At 43.9% G+C, this 16,820-nt stretch overlaps 1 protein-coding gene across 6 annotated transcripts in view; it reads right to left on the bottom strand.

The window, feature by feature from the left end:
* The window catches only part of npas3 (neuronal PAS domain protein 3), a 341,058-nt gene that overhangs the window by 230,057 nt on the left and 94,181 nt on the right, over window positions 1–16,820 (bottom strand). For all 6 annotated transcript variants that reach the window (XM_045717645.1, XM_014194380.2, XM_045717646.1 and 3 more), the window contains one exon: window positions 1,207–1,451. In XM_045717645.1, the coding sequence (XP_045573601.1) occupies window positions 1,207–1,451 (245 nt within the window). The remainder of the gene's footprint in view (window positions 1–1,206; window positions 1,452–16,820) is intronic.

Here is a 16,820-nt window from a genome sequence, read left to right as displayed (position 1 = left end):
GATTCAATTCAGACTGGCACTATCTGTCTGTCGATAGGATGGAAGGACAGGACATGCAGCGGAGGGTGAGAGCATTGTTCTACAGAGGTAGACAGAGGTAGGGTAGACGTCACCTTGGTGTGTGTAGTCATTAAAATATCCAAATGTAAAACGTTGGTGGTTCAATCCTCCTGGCAGCATCGTGTAATCATCTTTGATTGAATGCAAAGTGTGGGCTATAGGTCTTAGCTGTGTTAGTAGGAAATCTAGCAGGATGCTCGAACCCAAATAATTCTGCCGTATACATTTTCTCATTAAAATGCATGTGTCTTTTCAAAGGCAGACAACAATGATGCCATCTGGTGTGTGTGTGTGTGTGTGTGTGTGTGTGTGTGTGTGTGTGTGTGTGTGTGTGTGTGTGTGTGTGTGTGTGTGTGTGTGTGTGTGTGTGTGTGTGTGTGTGTGTGTGTGTGTGTGCAGAGCAAACATTGTGCATTGACTGAACATTTCTGCAATTTACTTTAATGTTTACGGTCATTCCTACTCCAGCATACCCTTTTAAAATATACAGAGCTGTATCTCCTTTAAGTGCACTGTACAAATACCCCATTTCAAAGGCAAATTCAGTTACATTTGGATTCAGTATTGCTGCATGTACTAGGCGCAAAGCTACATTTATCAAAGTTAAATGTTTACTTTTTGAATATTTGTGACCAGACGACAGTCACCAGAGTGCCTCATTTCCCTACCAGTCTAATATTGTGTGTAGGCTGAGTACAGTAAAACATGAAAAATTAACGTTGACATTTTACATCACATAATAATTGAATGTACAGTTTCACCTTAAAGGGATACTTCTGGATTTTGGCAATGAGGCCCCTTTATCTACTTCCCCAGAGTCAGATGAACTGCTAGCAGATACCCATAGAATTCCAGTCATTGCGCTAACGCTAGCTAGCATTGGCTCGCAAAACTACCTCTAACTTCCTTCATACTGGACGCAGAGACATAAAAATGGAATCCACAAGTTCATCCGACTCTGGGGAAGTATCCAAAATCCCAAAGTATCCTTTTAATGTCACAGTATTTTAATGCTCAGATAAAGAGAGATATCAATACTGTACAGCTGGTAAGGTGAGTGGACCATTGATGGAAACTGTTGGTACTGAACTAGACTGAACTGAACTAAATTGTGGGTAGTTGGACCATGGTGGAGAAGGAGCTTACCTTTGACGGAGGTGTTGGGTGGTGGGCCTTCTATGCGCAGGTTCCATGGTGGGTCCCCCTGGTTGGCGAAGTCCCTCATCTTCAGGTAGCTAATAGTGAGGCGGATGATGGAAGCCTTGTCCAGCTGGCTGGTGATGGCCCCGGGCAGGGGCAGCATCTTGGCCAGCTCATAGAACTCAAAGTTCTCCTTCCCCCGCCGCGAGCGAGCCGCATCCCGGGACTTCTCCTTCCTCAGAGCCTGCAACCTGGTGAGGACAGGAGAAGAGCCAGGAGTTAGGACCAGGGTTGTGTTCAGTAGGGACAACACTTTTTGCAACACTCTGAAACTAGGTGGGAGACGAGCAGAAAGTTAGGGTCTTGGTTTCGACCAGGAAGAACAGAAAGGCCATACCATCATTCGACGCCATAAGAAAGTTAGCAAGCAAGCAAGACCAGGGTCAGGTTAAGTAAGGAGGAAACGTTTTGAAATGGGGAGGGACTACCTGCACTTGTCCAATTAGAACACAGATGTTGTTCTCCATTGCAAAATGTTTTGCTACGGTGTGACCTATTGAACATGACCCTGGCCCCTCTGTCAGCTCAGACACCTGACTGTTGTCATACTGTGGACTAAGTCTAAGTCTGTGTCCCAAATGGCACCCTAAAAAATGAATAAAGGGAATAGGGGGCCATTTGGGAGCTAGGCTAGGTTACAGGGCTATAGGACCAACCACACCAAGTCAGTCAGTCTTGGCCGTTAGTGACTTGCTCTACTCCAGTGGGAACGCTCAGCACAATTGATTCAGTCATTGGAATTTAGAAGTGGGTCGAAGTTCTGATTAGCTTTGGCCTTGGGTCTCACGGGACAGCCTGCTGAATGACTTTCAGATTGCTGCCTTTTTTAACGTAAGACACTGCAATAGGCCCAGATAGATCTCTCTCTTTCTCTCTGCAGCTGAAATAGTTTCACAAAATGAGATCATATTCAAAAAGGCCAAATACTGCACTGACCTCACTTTACACTGTCTGAGAGCTCAGTGTGATATTTCTCCTCTATATTTCTACTTCAATTGATTTATTCATGTCAGCTGCCTGAACTGGTAAGAGTAACAAATATACTGCAGGTGCACATTTCTCAGATGTGTCAGAATAGATGTGTTTAAAATAGTTATAATTCACTTTTTTTACAGTATAATATAGTCCATTTTACGATATTGTACTGCGTGTCAGTACATAGTAATTGCTTTGATACTGTATTTATATTACAGTGGAGTGTACTGTAATATTAAATACATAATTTTACTTGCCACCAAGCTGTCTGTAAATTACTGTCAAATTCATGCTAACCCCTTTACAGTGTACTGTATTCAGGCATGTCCTTTCAAGCCCTTTATACAGCGGCAGTAGATCACATGACCTATTGAAGGACGTACGGTTGGTTATAGTCTATTGGCTTGATTCGTTCCAGTCAAACACTTCTGTCCCCTTCAGTCATTGTGTTATTTATTTTATATCGAAGAACTCGAAGCAGTTCCATACTTCCATAACACAACTCCCAACTTTCTATGGCGTTCATCATCCCAAGCCATTTTGAATTAAGTTGCCAATAAATCACACAGGAATCTCTGGGTTCCCCACTGGCCGACACCTAGATTAATTTTTTACCACCACAAATGCAAAATCTGTTAGAACAGACTTGAAAGATGAGGGAAGAGAGGGTTTCTGCCCTGAAGATGAAAAATGACTGTTGGTGAAGAAAATAATTTCACATTATTTTGTCGTTTAGTTATCAGTGATTCAAGACAAAAACCAACAACATTAAGCAAAGGTGAATAAAAAAACAGCAAGCCAAGGCCCACCCACGCTCTGACAGTGGGTTACTACTGTACATAGATAGAGTACATACATTCAAAAGAGGTTTGAGAAATCAATTCATGAATTTAGACATTCACAATGTCTGCAGGATTCAAATGAGAATTCACCAAGCACCTCTTCCCACAACCTTCATTCAGCCAAATAATGTCTTGTGGCTTACTAATACCATGCTCATAGTTGTCAAGATCAATTTATGTTAGCTTTTTGTGTGCATCAGGAGTGTAATAGGATCATTTCATTGCCAGATACAGATGCACCCTCTGCCTTTACATCTAAGTAGCAGATTGCTGTTCTTGATCATCTCGACCGCTCCTCTGCAAGAAGAAAAACACCATTTGATGGTCTGCTGCTCAGACAATATATAAAGCTAGTTGTAATGGTTGTTTGGAGGCAAAGTGCAACAGAGCAGCAGAATTTCATTTGTTCCGCAAACTTGGAAAGCATTATGTCGGCCTGCCAAATATTTCTTGATGCGCCGGGGTTGTGTGACCTTCATACAGCAGACATATTTATCATGTTCTACCAGAGTAAATGTAACACTTTTTTTTTTTTTTTTATAAACATGAAATTAAATCATGTCGTAGTTCAACGAAAACAACCCAATAGCTTTTTAAGTTCCTTTTACAAGACAGGGATGAGGTCACTAACTTCTGGCTGGATTTGGTTCTGGTTCTGAGGTCACGACCCCGTCTATGTTCCACATCACATACTGTACTCCAGACGTGGCAACTTTATTTTGATTGCCGTAAACAAATATAATAACAATAAATAAAAAAAATCTGCAATGAACCCGTCCTTTCTCAGGTAATCACTTTTTTAAGTTGGTGTCCAGCACCCTACATACTGCATATAAATCATTTAATAATTATTCATTATTATATAGATCTTTTTTTTTTTTTCTGCAACATGCAGATGACCACATAGTCTGTATTTTACACCACATTCTCCACATACTGAACTACTGCATTAACATCGTTCTCACATTGCAATCCCAGAGCAGTCACCATGCTGCTCCCACTAGGGTGTCAGATGCCCATGCTGAAAAAGAGACCAGTGGTAGGGAGCACAAGCAGAACAGCTTCACAATCTAACATTCCCATTGAGTCCCAGAAAAGCCTAGTTATCATTGTGTAAAGAGAGCCATCTCCATCACCTACACTACAGTCACCATCCACAACGGTGGCACCAACCCCACCACATTCTTTTGCACCATTTTCAAATGACTCTCTGTATATTCTGAATCATACAAACCCACACCCATACACACATCTCAATGACATCATGGAGAGAAAAAAAACATACTGGTTGGTAAGTGTTTACTTGAAAATAGAATGCTTATGGCCCACACGGTGAAATGCCAGTGGGGAAATCAACCAATGTGAGGAGTGTCTGATAGGGATCTGTGTGTAGGAACAGAGAGCCGCATTGTGTTCACACTTCCTGCTTTCCCTCGTCTACAAGAGAACTCCAGAGTACAGTTAGTATTGTAAAAATGGAAAAGACTTGTGAGAAGTCAAGATTAGAGATATGAAATGTACACAGAACAAGACATTTCTTTACTCAGAGTAACAGGGTTCCAAAACAGAGAGGGAGTCAGCATCCATTTTAAGTCGATTAGCTTAGCTTAGCTTATACTGACGGGGTATAATAATATACAGTATAATAATAACATTATTATAATAACACAAACCAGACTAAACGTACTGCTAATAAAGCATGTGTCGCTTTTAATGAACTAGAAGATGGCAACTTACAGTAACTAATGTCTTTCTCAAGAAAACCCATAAGATATCTGCAGCAAACAACAATAAAACAGCCACAGGGTCATTGGCCAATTAAATGAATGGACATCTTGAATGGAGGTGACACACCTTGGTGAGCCTGCTGTCTAAGATATCACTCTATGTAGCCAATCAGCGAACCACCCACCATTCAACTTTTGAAGGCAAGGAGAATACATCAAGCGGCCGAAACTTGTGTGCAAATGATCATTTAGGATTGAAGTAATTGGTTTCATCAGTGTTGAAAAGGCAGCCAGAGCAAAATGCCACTTTAGATTAGGGCCCTCCTCCTGAAGAAATGGATGACACCACTGATCGGGGGACTAAATGCCAAAACTAATCAATTGCTTTTGTGACTCTGGCTCTCCATGCAGCAGTAAAAAGAGAGGGTGCACTAGGTTCTCTTTCTCATTATAGAAAATGCTATCTCCTTAGTAACATAATTTAACTTCTCATCAACTTGGTCACACTGTGTCATCAAACCTGTCCAAACCCCCGGCAGACAATGAGGGGTTATGAAAAACAACCTTGTTCGGGGTTAGGCCCCATTTATAAATACCACCAAGACTGGACAACACCAGGGCCCATATTCACTAAACATATCAGAGTAGGAGTGCTGATCTAGGATCAGCTTATCCTTTTAGATCATAATGAATATGATTATATGGGCAGGGGAGACCTGATCCTAGATCAGGACTTCCACTCTGATGGTTTTTGAAGACCCCCAAGGACATGCATGCATTTGTACTGCAGCATTGTACACTACACTAACATGTTCACAACATTTATCCTCTATTTAAATGAGATGGTCAAACAAAAATCCGAAGCAGCTGTACAATATCACAGGTGTTCATCAACACGTACAGTACTATAAGTAGAAACACATTCATACGAAGTTCATAAGATTCAATGATGCTGTGACATTTATCTTTTCAGTGAGTTGTAACACCACCATTCTGTTAAAGGAAAACTCCACCCAAAAAACTAACTTTTGGTATTTGTTTCATTAGTCCATTGTTGATATAGTCCCAAAATGTTTTGCATGTCAACAATCAAGTTTTCAAGATAAACTCAGCAAAAAAAGAAACGTCCCTTTTTCAGGACCCTGTCTTTCAAAGATAATTCGTAAAAATCCAAATAACTTCACAGATCGTCATTGTAAAGGCTTTAAACACTGTTTCCCATGCTTGTTCAATGAACCATAAACAATTAATGAACATGCACCTGTGGAACGGTTGTTAAGACACTAACAGCTTACAGACGGTAGGCAATTAAGGTCAGTTATGAAAACTTAGGACACTAAAAAGGCCTTTCTACTGACTCTGAAAAAGACCAAAAGAAAAATGACCAAGGGTCCCTGCTCATCTGCGTGAACGTGCCTTAGACATGCTGCAAGGAGGCATGAGGACTGCAGATGTGGCCAGGGAAATAAATTGCAATGTCCGTACTGTGAGACGCCTAAGACAGCGCTACAGGGAGACAGGAAGGACAGCTGATTGTCCTTTCAGTGGCAGACCACGTGTAACAACACCTGCACAGGATCGGTACATCCGAACATCACACCTGCGGAACAGGTACAGGATGGCAACAACAACTGCCCGAGTTACACCAGGAACGCACAATCCCTCCATCAGTGCTCATACTGTCCGCAACAGGCTGAGAGAGGCTGGACTGAGGGCTTGTAGGCCTGTTGTAAGGCAGGTCCTCACCAGACATCACCGGCAACAACGTCACCTATGGGCACAAACCCACCGTCGCTGGACCAGACAGGACTGGCAAAAAGTGCTCTTCACTGACGAGCCGTGATTTTGTCTCACCAGGGGAGATGGTCGGATTCGCGTTTCTCGTTGAAGGAATGAGCATTACACCGAGGCCTGTACTCTGGAGTGGGATCGATTTGGGGGTGGAGGGTCCGTCGTGATCTGGGGCGGTGTGTCACAGCATCACCGGACTGAACTTGTTGTCATTGCAGGCAATCTCAACGCTGTGCGTTACAGGGAAGACATCCTCCTCCCTCATGTGGTACCCTTCCTGCAGGCTCATCCTGACATGACCCTCCAGCATGACAATGCCACCAGCCATACTGCTCGTTCTGTGCTTGATTTCCTGCAAGACAGGAATGTCAGTGTTCTGCCATGGCCAGCGAAGAGCCTGGATCTCAATCCCATTGAGCACATCTGGGACCTGTTGGATCGGAGGGTGAGGGCTAGGGCCATTCCCCCCAGAAATGTCCGGGAACTTGCAGGTGCCTTGGTGGAAGTGTGTGGTAACATCTCACAGCAAGAACTGGCAAATCTGGTTCAGTCCTTGAGGAGGAGATGCACTGCAGTACTTAATGCAGCTGGTGGCCACACCAGATACTGACTGTTATTTTTGATTTTGACCCCCCCCTTTGTTCAGGGACACGTTATTCCATTTCTGTTAGTCACATGTCTGTGGAACTTGTTCAGTTTTTGTCTCAGTTGTTGAATCTTATGTTAATAAAAATATTTACACATACTAAGTTTGCTGAAAATAAACGCAGTTGACAGTGAGAGGACGTTTCTTTTTTTGCTGAGTTTATATAACTTTCAAAATACAGAAATACAGCCGGTATGATGCATTTTGCTTCATATGGTGTTGAGTTTTCCATTATATTTTGCAAAATGCATCATATCAGCTATATTTCTGTATTTTGAAAGTTATATATCTTGAAAACTTGATTGCTGAATGGCAAAACATGTAGGGACTATATCAACAACGGACTAATGAAACAAATACCAATATACCAAATACCGTTTTGGGGTGGAATTTTCCTTTAACTCCATTAAACAGTGTTCTCTATCTCTTTGGTTAACGCTAACTGTTCATCGTTGTATTGGAAGGTTGTTTCTCCCTTTTAATACCATTTAAGGTCTGTCTGCACATCAGACTATCCTATCAGTCTGTGAAGGGGATGGCCTATTGCCACGGATGTCCATTGTCCTTATTAAGGTTGCCATTACGCTCTGTGTCTCAGGTGACATTGATGTCCTCAGAGCTGTCTGTCTGTCTGTCTGTGTGTGTGTGTGTGTGTGTGTGTGTGTGTGTGTGTGTGTGTGTGTGTGTGTGTGTGTGTGTGTGTGTGTGTGTGTGTGTGTGTTCATGTGTGTGTGTGTGTGTGTGTGTGTGTGTCTGTGATCTGTGTGTGCAAGTGTGGTGCCTGTTTCATAGCTAAATGCACAAAAGGACTAACTGTATCCGGTGCATGATAATAAAGCACTTGAAGTTCAAACAATATAAAGGCAATTGTGAATGTTATTGAACAGGCCTCTGTCACAGTGGGTCTGGTAAGGTTGTTGCTGGACCAACACAGTACCACACTAACAACCACTGTAGCACCAAGGCTGTAGAAGCTCATCTCATACATTTAACCTACTGCATCTATTATTGTTAGGCTTTGTGACCAACACTCATAAATTAGTACCCGGAAATTCAATGAAAGAACAAATAAAAACCTGTTGATTGAGTAAATTGGAAGACTTAAGAGGCAATTAAAAGAGAAAAATAATACAAGGTGGACAAAAAAATACATTCATCTGCACTCGTTTTCATTTTGTTTTGCAGCTTTCATTCTTTCTGTTGTTGTTGTTGCTGTTGTTGTTGTTTTTCTACCTCTCGCTGTGGTATTGATACCATTAAATGAAATACCTGCTGTAACACAAAGGAGAGAACATAAAGATGAGGAGAGAGACCGAGAGAGAGGCTTATGAAGAGAGAAGAGAGAGAGGCAGGCCAAGGCATTAATCAGCCATCTTGCTACATATTGATTCAACTACAATGATGCGGTCATTTGGAGAAATAATAGCCAGCAAATTATGCAGGATGAAACCCTGCTGTTAATGAATGAGAATAATCCCCCTTTGTACTGAAAAACCCACCACCCACAGCTCGGAGGCTCGGAAATCTACTAGGTGGAGGAGTGGGCCTGCCAGGCTGCTGTGATTACCACCGGTTGGGGAAACATTGAGAGGAGAGCTACCATTGTCCTCCCTTGTGCTCAGAAGGTCAGCGTGTGTGTGCGTGTGTTCTCAGAGGGTCAGGGTCTGTATGGCTCTTCTCAGGGTGGTCATCCGGGCGCCTGGCTGCTCCATCAGGCTCACAGCAGCAAGACTGAGGCTTATTTCACTGTTTCTTGTAGGATGATGCAGAATGGACATGAATATAGACACTGGTGGAGACAGTATTTATGGAGGAAACAAGGCCTCATACTGAGACAGATTGCTTATCCTTATCCTTTAATTCACATTCTATCATTAGGGATGGGCCAGAGTGGACACGTACTGTAGACCACAGGAGGCTGCTGAAGGGAGGACGGCTCATAGTAATGGCTGGCAACGGAGTGAATGGCGTGGTATCAAACACGTGGAAACTATTTCCATTCTTTTTTTTCTAACTCTGCATTGTTGGGAATGGGCTCGTAGGTAAGAATTTCACGGTAAAGTCTACACCTGTTGTATTCGGCGCATGTGACCAATAACAGTTGACCAGTAACACCATTCCATTTATTCTGTTCCAGCCATTACTATGAGCCTGTCCTCCCCAATTAAGGTGCCACCAGCCACCTGTGGTATACACAAACAGATATACGTGCAAACACGCAGTCACGCACACGTTTGAATGGGAGGAGAAGATGAGATTTCAACTTGCTTCCTAAAACCAAACATGCACCACAATAAATCATTTTTGGCCATTACATTTTTTGCACTTTGATTCAATGCCCAAATAACATAACCTTTTCTTTCAGGCTATGTAAAGCTACTCTGATTCTAAATCAACAGTGGCTATGCAGCAGGGTGTAAAGTCTTAATAGCTCCAGCACACCACTTCCCTGAGCCTGCATATCTTCATTACAGTGGGAATCGTCTTATTGTTGGATTAAACTTACTGCATACGACTAAACACACACAGCCACATAATGAAATACACAACTAGCAGCAAGCTGTTTGGACAAGGGATTGGTTCCATTTCAAGTCAAAAATCAATCCCCCAACAAAGGAAAAGAGACAGAAAACCGAGTGCATAAAAGCAGTAAATAAAAGCAGTAAATCAGTATCACTCAAGGAATTTAGTCTAAACGTATTTATTAATTTATGCAGAGCGACTCAATTGTTATGACTCTGTTATAAACACACACATGAACTTATTATACCACACTGACAACAAAAGTAAAACATCTCAGTAACAGATGTAACAGGTGGTACTGTTTGAACACGGTTTAAACTCACAGAACCCCCTCAGGGTTTTAGAGTGTGAATATCAACCTTTTAAGTCAATAGTGTAATCTCTCATCGGGTGTGGTTGTATAATGTGCAGGTGTGTGTGTGAGCGTGCGTGCGTGCGTGTGTGTGCTTATGGTGTAGAGCTGTCCTGTGTTCTGCCTGCTTGAGACTCGCAGGTTGTAGACAGAGAGGGCAGACTGAGAAGACAGTTGTCAATGGCCAAGGTCACCAGGCTGCCTGTACAGACTGGAGCTTGTGGGTGCATCCCAAATGGCACCCTATTCCCTATACAGTGCACTACTTTTGACCAGAGCTCTATGGACCCTGGTCAAAAGTAGTGCACTATATAGGGAATAGGGTGCCATTTGGGAAGGATAGAGACCCTGTTTCCCAGTGCGCTCCAATCTCCCCCACCACAGAGTTGTCTGTATGTACCCATGAACAAGGAGAGGGAGGGTGGCAGCTTCAATGTACACAACACACACACACACACACACACACACACACACACACACACACACACACACACACACACACACACACACACACACACACACACACACACACACACACACACGCATAGACATAGGTACAGAAACACACACACACACCAAATATGAAATGCTAGTGGAGCGTGTCCATAAAATAAAAAGGAATTGCGTCCGGGGACTGAAACCAGAATCAGATATTACCTGCTGTCTTGATTAATAGTCTCTCTCCTGTATGCTTTTAATTTAAAGCCCCCCAGCACTCTCACTCTCTCTCCTCTGTGGAAAAATGATTATGTCCCAAATGGCACCCTATTCCCTAGAGGCCCTGGTCAAAAGTGGCGCACTATGTAGGGATTAGGGTGCCATTTGGAACGAAGGCAATAACTTCTCTATTTTTACGATGGACTCATCCAAACCTGGATGTGGGACTGGGGGGCCCAGCAATACATTTTAGTTTCAATTTGCATTGCAATGTTTTTAAATTCATATCTGACTTTAATTTGCTGCGGATATGGTTGTTTGCATTTACCTCAAGCATGGAAAACTGGTACTGGTCTGCAGTACAGGGAAACTGATTGTTACATACTGTATGAAATAGGAATAAACAAATGTTACTACCGCTAATCAGAGGCATATGTGGCTTGCAGCCTTGCACACCGGAACCAGACATGTCCATAATGACTACTAGCAGATGTGTGGTGAGAGCCACTGTAATGGTGGTGTTGAGGGGCAGGGATGATGAAATCTTGATAGCCACAATGCTTGATGGCCAAAACTCGGGAAGCCCTGAGGTTAGAGAGGTGAGCTAGTGACCGAAGGGTTGCCAGTTTGAATCCCAGGGCTTATGGGGAAAAACAGTGGGGAGTGAGGAGAGTTGCTGGTATCAGAAGGTTGTCTTCTGGTTCTTGGTTGTCTGCAGTGATCTGGTGTCTTCTGTTTGCCCAACTGGTTAGTCTGCAGTGATCTGGTGTCTTCTGTTTGCCCAACTGGTTAGTCTGCAGTGATCTGGTGTCTTCTGTTTGCCCAACTGGTTAGTCTGCAGTGATCTGGTGTCTTCTGTTTGCCCAACTGGTTAGTCTGCAGTGATCTGGTGTCTTCTGTTTGCCCAACTGGTTAGTCTGCAGTGATCTGGTGTCTTCTGTTTGCCCAACTGGTTAGTCTGCAGTGATGTTGCATCAAGAGGCTTAGTACAGAGTGACTGCGGCTCCGCCCGCTCAGTGGATCCATCGCCACAGCGGGCGAGGCAAATCCCGTTAGCTGTGAATAAAGCCATTCGGGCCAGCTACAGGTAAGCCTGACGCAATGCGATTACATGGCAAGTGCAGTGGCTGAAAGCCCCAGCGCCAACACAATACCCTCAGTCAGCCTTCTTCATTTCTGCCATACCATTCCATTAATGGAAATCCTGTTAAAAGGTGTGACACACCAATTTTTAAATCCCAAATGGCAACCTAGTTCCTTTATAGTGTACTAATTTAGACCAGAGCCTTAAAGGCCCTGCTCAGAAGTAGTGCACCATAAAGGCAATAGGGTGCCATTTGGGATGCAGAAACACTGTACGAGAGAAAGAAAGAGAGGATTGTGGGAGATTTAAAGGATTCTGGGTAATGTTGAGTTAATTCACCATATCAACATGAAGTTATGATCAATGGTAAAATGATTTGGACGTAGCTATATAACAGCTACCGTATGTCTGGCTGACAGACAGTTCCTTGATCACAAATACAAAGCTAAGCTAAGCAATGTCTCTTTAATAACAACAAGTAGACAGTTATTAAATCCTCTTTATGGGAACAGGAGGGAGGGAGCAGAGCAGGGTAGAGGAGAGTAGAGGTTTTTCCACTGTTCAGCAGGCCAGGGTTGGTCTAGTTGACTCTTTTGAGCATGATGGATCATTCTCTTATTTAGCAGGGTCATCCTTTCATCTCTATCTCTAAGACTGCATCTCACTCCCGAGTGGCACTGCATCGCAGTGTTGAGGTGTCACTACAGCCTGGGTTCGATCCCAGGCTGTGTTACAGCCAGCCGTGACCGGGAGTCCTATAGGGCGGTGCACAATTGGCCCAGCGTCGTCCCGGTTAGGGGAGGGTTTGGCTATGGGCTTTCCTTGGCTCATCGCGCTCTTGTGACTCCTTGTGGCAGGCCGGGCACCTGCAAGCTGACCTCAGTCGTTAATTGAACAGCGTTTCCTCCGACACATTGGTGAGGCTGGCTTCCGGGTTAAGCGAGCAGGTGTTAAGAAGCAGTGTGGTTTGGCGGGTCATGTTTCGGAGGACGCATGACACGACCTTCGCCTCTCCCGAGCCCGTTAGGGAGTTGCAGCGATGAAACAAGATCGTAACTACCAATTGGACATCACGAAAAAGGGGGTAACATTTTTTAAAATAAAAGACTGCAGCATCTCAAATTGCACCCTATTCCCTATATAGTGCACTACTTTTGACCAAGGTCCATAGGGCCCTTTTCAAAAGCAGTGCAGTATATAGGGATTAGGGTGCCATTTGGACAGTACGCTAAGAGAGGGATATCCAAAGACAGAGAACAAGAGCTACTCAGCAACATTCATCACAATAACAACATACCTTGCATTACACCTGGGATGAAAACACTTACATTTGCTCAACTTGCTATTGGGTCAACCATTGGTTCAACTTACCCCATGGCCATTGGCTCAATTTACCCCAAGGCAAACATTTGGACTATATTAGCCCAAACAAGGATGCACTTTCATGCTAGGTTTTGGACCTCAAATTGAAGCTTATAGAGACTCCAACTGATGTACAGAACAATCTTTGGTTTAGATACAAGCCTCATGAAACCTCTAACGCAATACATTTATTTGACTTGGTAAATTTTTTGGGACCGAACTTACCACTTTTTCCATGTGGTTTCTTCATTCACAGACTCCATGAAATGATGACGTCTTCCTAAATATTTGGCCACATTAATTCTGTCTATGGTTTCCTAGAAACAAGGGTGACTCAACGTACCCCTTTGGCTCAACTTAACCCACTCTCCCCTACTGCTCTCCGCATTTCTCATGGGGTCAATACTATATGGAAAACACACAAACACCCATACAAAACAAGAACACAATTCTATTTGTAATGTGTCTGTAACGAGGTCTTTTTGCTTCCGAATATGAATTACTAATAAGGAGATATAAGTCATAATAACGCTTGGGAACTTATCTGTAACAATATTGCCTATCTCACATATCCGTGTGTTTATGAATAAAAAACGCCTCATATATTCTGCTGTCTGTCTGTGTATGACGTCAATCTATACTCTCCAGTATCTCACCAGCCAACCAACCACATCAAAACCCTTCAAAGCTGCTCTCAACAGCCCGCCACATAGATTCCCCCACTTCCCTTCCCAAAATGGTTTATTGAGTCTCCCAGCCAGCCAGCCAAGGCGGTGAGAGGGGAGCCAGGTAGCTATAAAGAGACAGATAAGAGATGCGTTGGAGAGAGAGAGAGAGAGAAAGAGAGAGTGAATCAGAGAGAGAGAGCGGGAGAGGGAGGGAGAGAGATAGAGGCTCAGAAGGGGGCGACGGCTCCTTGACGAGCGCTCATCATCTCCTCTACCTTCCCCTGAACCTGATCTGTCCCAGTAATCGCTCGCTTCAATCAGAAGAAGAAAAAAAATCTATAGTTCAATGGTAATTTTCTCTCCTCTCCTCCACTCCTCAATCCGCCCCTGTCTGTCTGTGTCTGGGCCAGGCACCTGCTGAAGCCTCTGAGGTGGAACGGCTCAATATTAGCTCTGAAATTAGCAGCAGTCCCTTGTTAAAGACTTGGCACACTGTGAGCAGGGATAGACACTGTTAATGGCATAAAAGCCCTCATCACCTGGGAGCCACACAATTACTTGAGCCAGCCTCTCTCTCTTTTCTCTCTCCCCCTCTCTCTCTGTCCCGGCCCTGTATCCTTGAGACAGCTTACTCCTCTCCTCACTGGCCACCAACCAAAACGGAGGAGACAGAGAGCGACATCTCTCCCGTGACAGCCCCCTGCGCCTCTCTAAACCCCATTTAAAGGAAAAGCAGCATTCAATTGAACCGCTAAATCGCTGTTAATGAATTTTGGGGGGCTTTTTGTGGTGAAAATCGGTGAAAATCGGGTCTGATAACATTATTGTGATTTAAAGGTGTAATAGGGTTAAACTCACTCACAAACAAACAGTAAATATCTTTAGAAAACTAAATCAAAGAGTGCATTTTTAATAATGATACTTGACATAGTACATATACTCAGGTTATTACTTAGGCAAATGTAATCCATAACTCAGACAGATTTTAATATGGCAGACTGAGTCCCCGCGCTTCTGAAGTTCAATATAATATTTATGATGCTACTTTACTTATTAAGGAGACTGAATATAAGAGAGGAATAAAAAGGAAGTAGCCTTGTAGCTATGACAGTAGCATATTTTTAATACAGTATGTACAATAGAGTAAGTATCCTCTCACTATCACAATGTCCCCTTCTCTCTGCAGTATCCTCAACATGGGCTGTGAACTTTATTAGCCTTAGGATCTCTCCACAGTTCAAACTGCTTTCCTGTATGGCTACTTCTCCAACATCTTAAACTAAGGCTGTACAGGTCATTAGCTACAAGGCTACACTTCCTGTATCTCTAGGCCACGTCTGTACAAGCTGATATTACATTACATCTCCACGCTGTACACTACAGGCCAGGGGTGAACCCAGAGTCACATGTGAGGCCCCCCGCCACTCTGCAGCCATTGCCCTGACAACAAGCAGCATGGGGAGCATATCAGGGCCACCCTGCACTGAGACCTACTGTAGGGTGGGGATGGTGGGGTGGGAACCAAGAGCAGCATCCCTCACCTTCCTCACAAACTACACTGAACAAAAATATAAACGTAATGTAAAGCGTTCGGTCCCATGTTTCATGAGCTGAAATAAAAGAACCCAGAAATGTTCCATATGCACAAAAAGCTTATTTCTCAAAAATTTGCTAGACACATTTGTTTACATCCCTGTTAGCGAGCATTTCTCCTTTGCTAAGATAGGTGTGGCATATCAAGAAGCTGATTAAAAAGTATGATCATTACACAGGTGTACCTTGTGCAGGGGACAATAAAAGGCCACTCTAAAATGTGCAGCTTTGTCACAACACAATGCCACAGATGTCTCAAGTTTTGAGGGAGCGTGCAAATGGCATGCTGACTGCAGGAATATCCTGACATGCTGACTGCAGGAATGTCCACCAGAGCTGTTACCAGAGAATTGAATGTTAATTTCTCTACCATAAGCCTAACTCCAACGTCGTTTAGAGAATTTGGCAGTACGTCCAACAGGCTTCACAACCGCAGACCACATGTAACCAAGCCTGCCCAGGACCTCCACATCCGGCTTCTTCACCTGCGGGATCGTCTGAGACCAGCCACATGGACAACTGATGAAACTGTGGGTCTGTACAACCGAAGAATTTCTGTACAAACTGTCAGAAACCGTCTCAGGGAAGCTCATCTGAGTACGTTTTTGTCGTCCTCACCAGGGTCTTGACCTGACTGCAGTTCGGCGTCATAACCAACTTCAGTTGGAAAATGCTCACCTTCAATGGCCACTGGCACACTGGAAAAGTGTGCTCTTCACGGATGAATCCCGGTTTCAACTGTATCGGGCAGATGGCTGACAGCGTGTATGGTGTCATGTGGGCGAGCGGTTTGCTGATGTCAACGTTGTGAACAGAGTGCCCCATGGTGACGGTGGGGTTATGGTATGAGCAGGCACAAGCTACGGACAACAAACATAATTGCATTTTATCGAAGGCAATTTGAATGCACAGAGATACCGTGACAAGATCCTGAGGCCCATTGTCGTGCCATTCATCCGCCGCCATCACCTCATGTTTCAGCATGATAATGCACGGCCTCATGTCGCATGGATCTGTACACAATTCCTGGAAGCTGAAATGTCCCAGTACTTCAATGGCCTGCATTCTCACCAGACATGTCACCCATTGAGCATGTTTGGGATGCTCTGGACCGACGTGTACGACAGCGTGTTCCAGTTCCCGGACAATATCCTGCAACTTCGCACAGCCATTGAAGAGGAGTGGGACAACATTCCACAGGCCACAATCAACAGCCTGATCAACTCTATGCGAAGGAGATGTGTCACGATGCATGAGGCAAATGGTGGTTACACCAGATTCTGACAGTTTTTCGGATCCACGCCCCTACTTTTTTTTAAAGGTGTCTGTGACCAACAGAT

Source organism: Salmo salar, chromosome ssa01 (assembly GCF_905237065.1).
Source record: "Salmo salar chromosome ssa01, Ssal_v3.1, whole genome shotgun sequence".
Classification (NCBI taxonomy): domain Eukaryota; kingdom Metazoa; phylum Chordata; class Actinopteri; order Salmoniformes; family Salmonidae; genus Salmo; species Salmo salar.
This window is presented reverse-complemented; position numbering and strand designations above follow the sequence as displayed.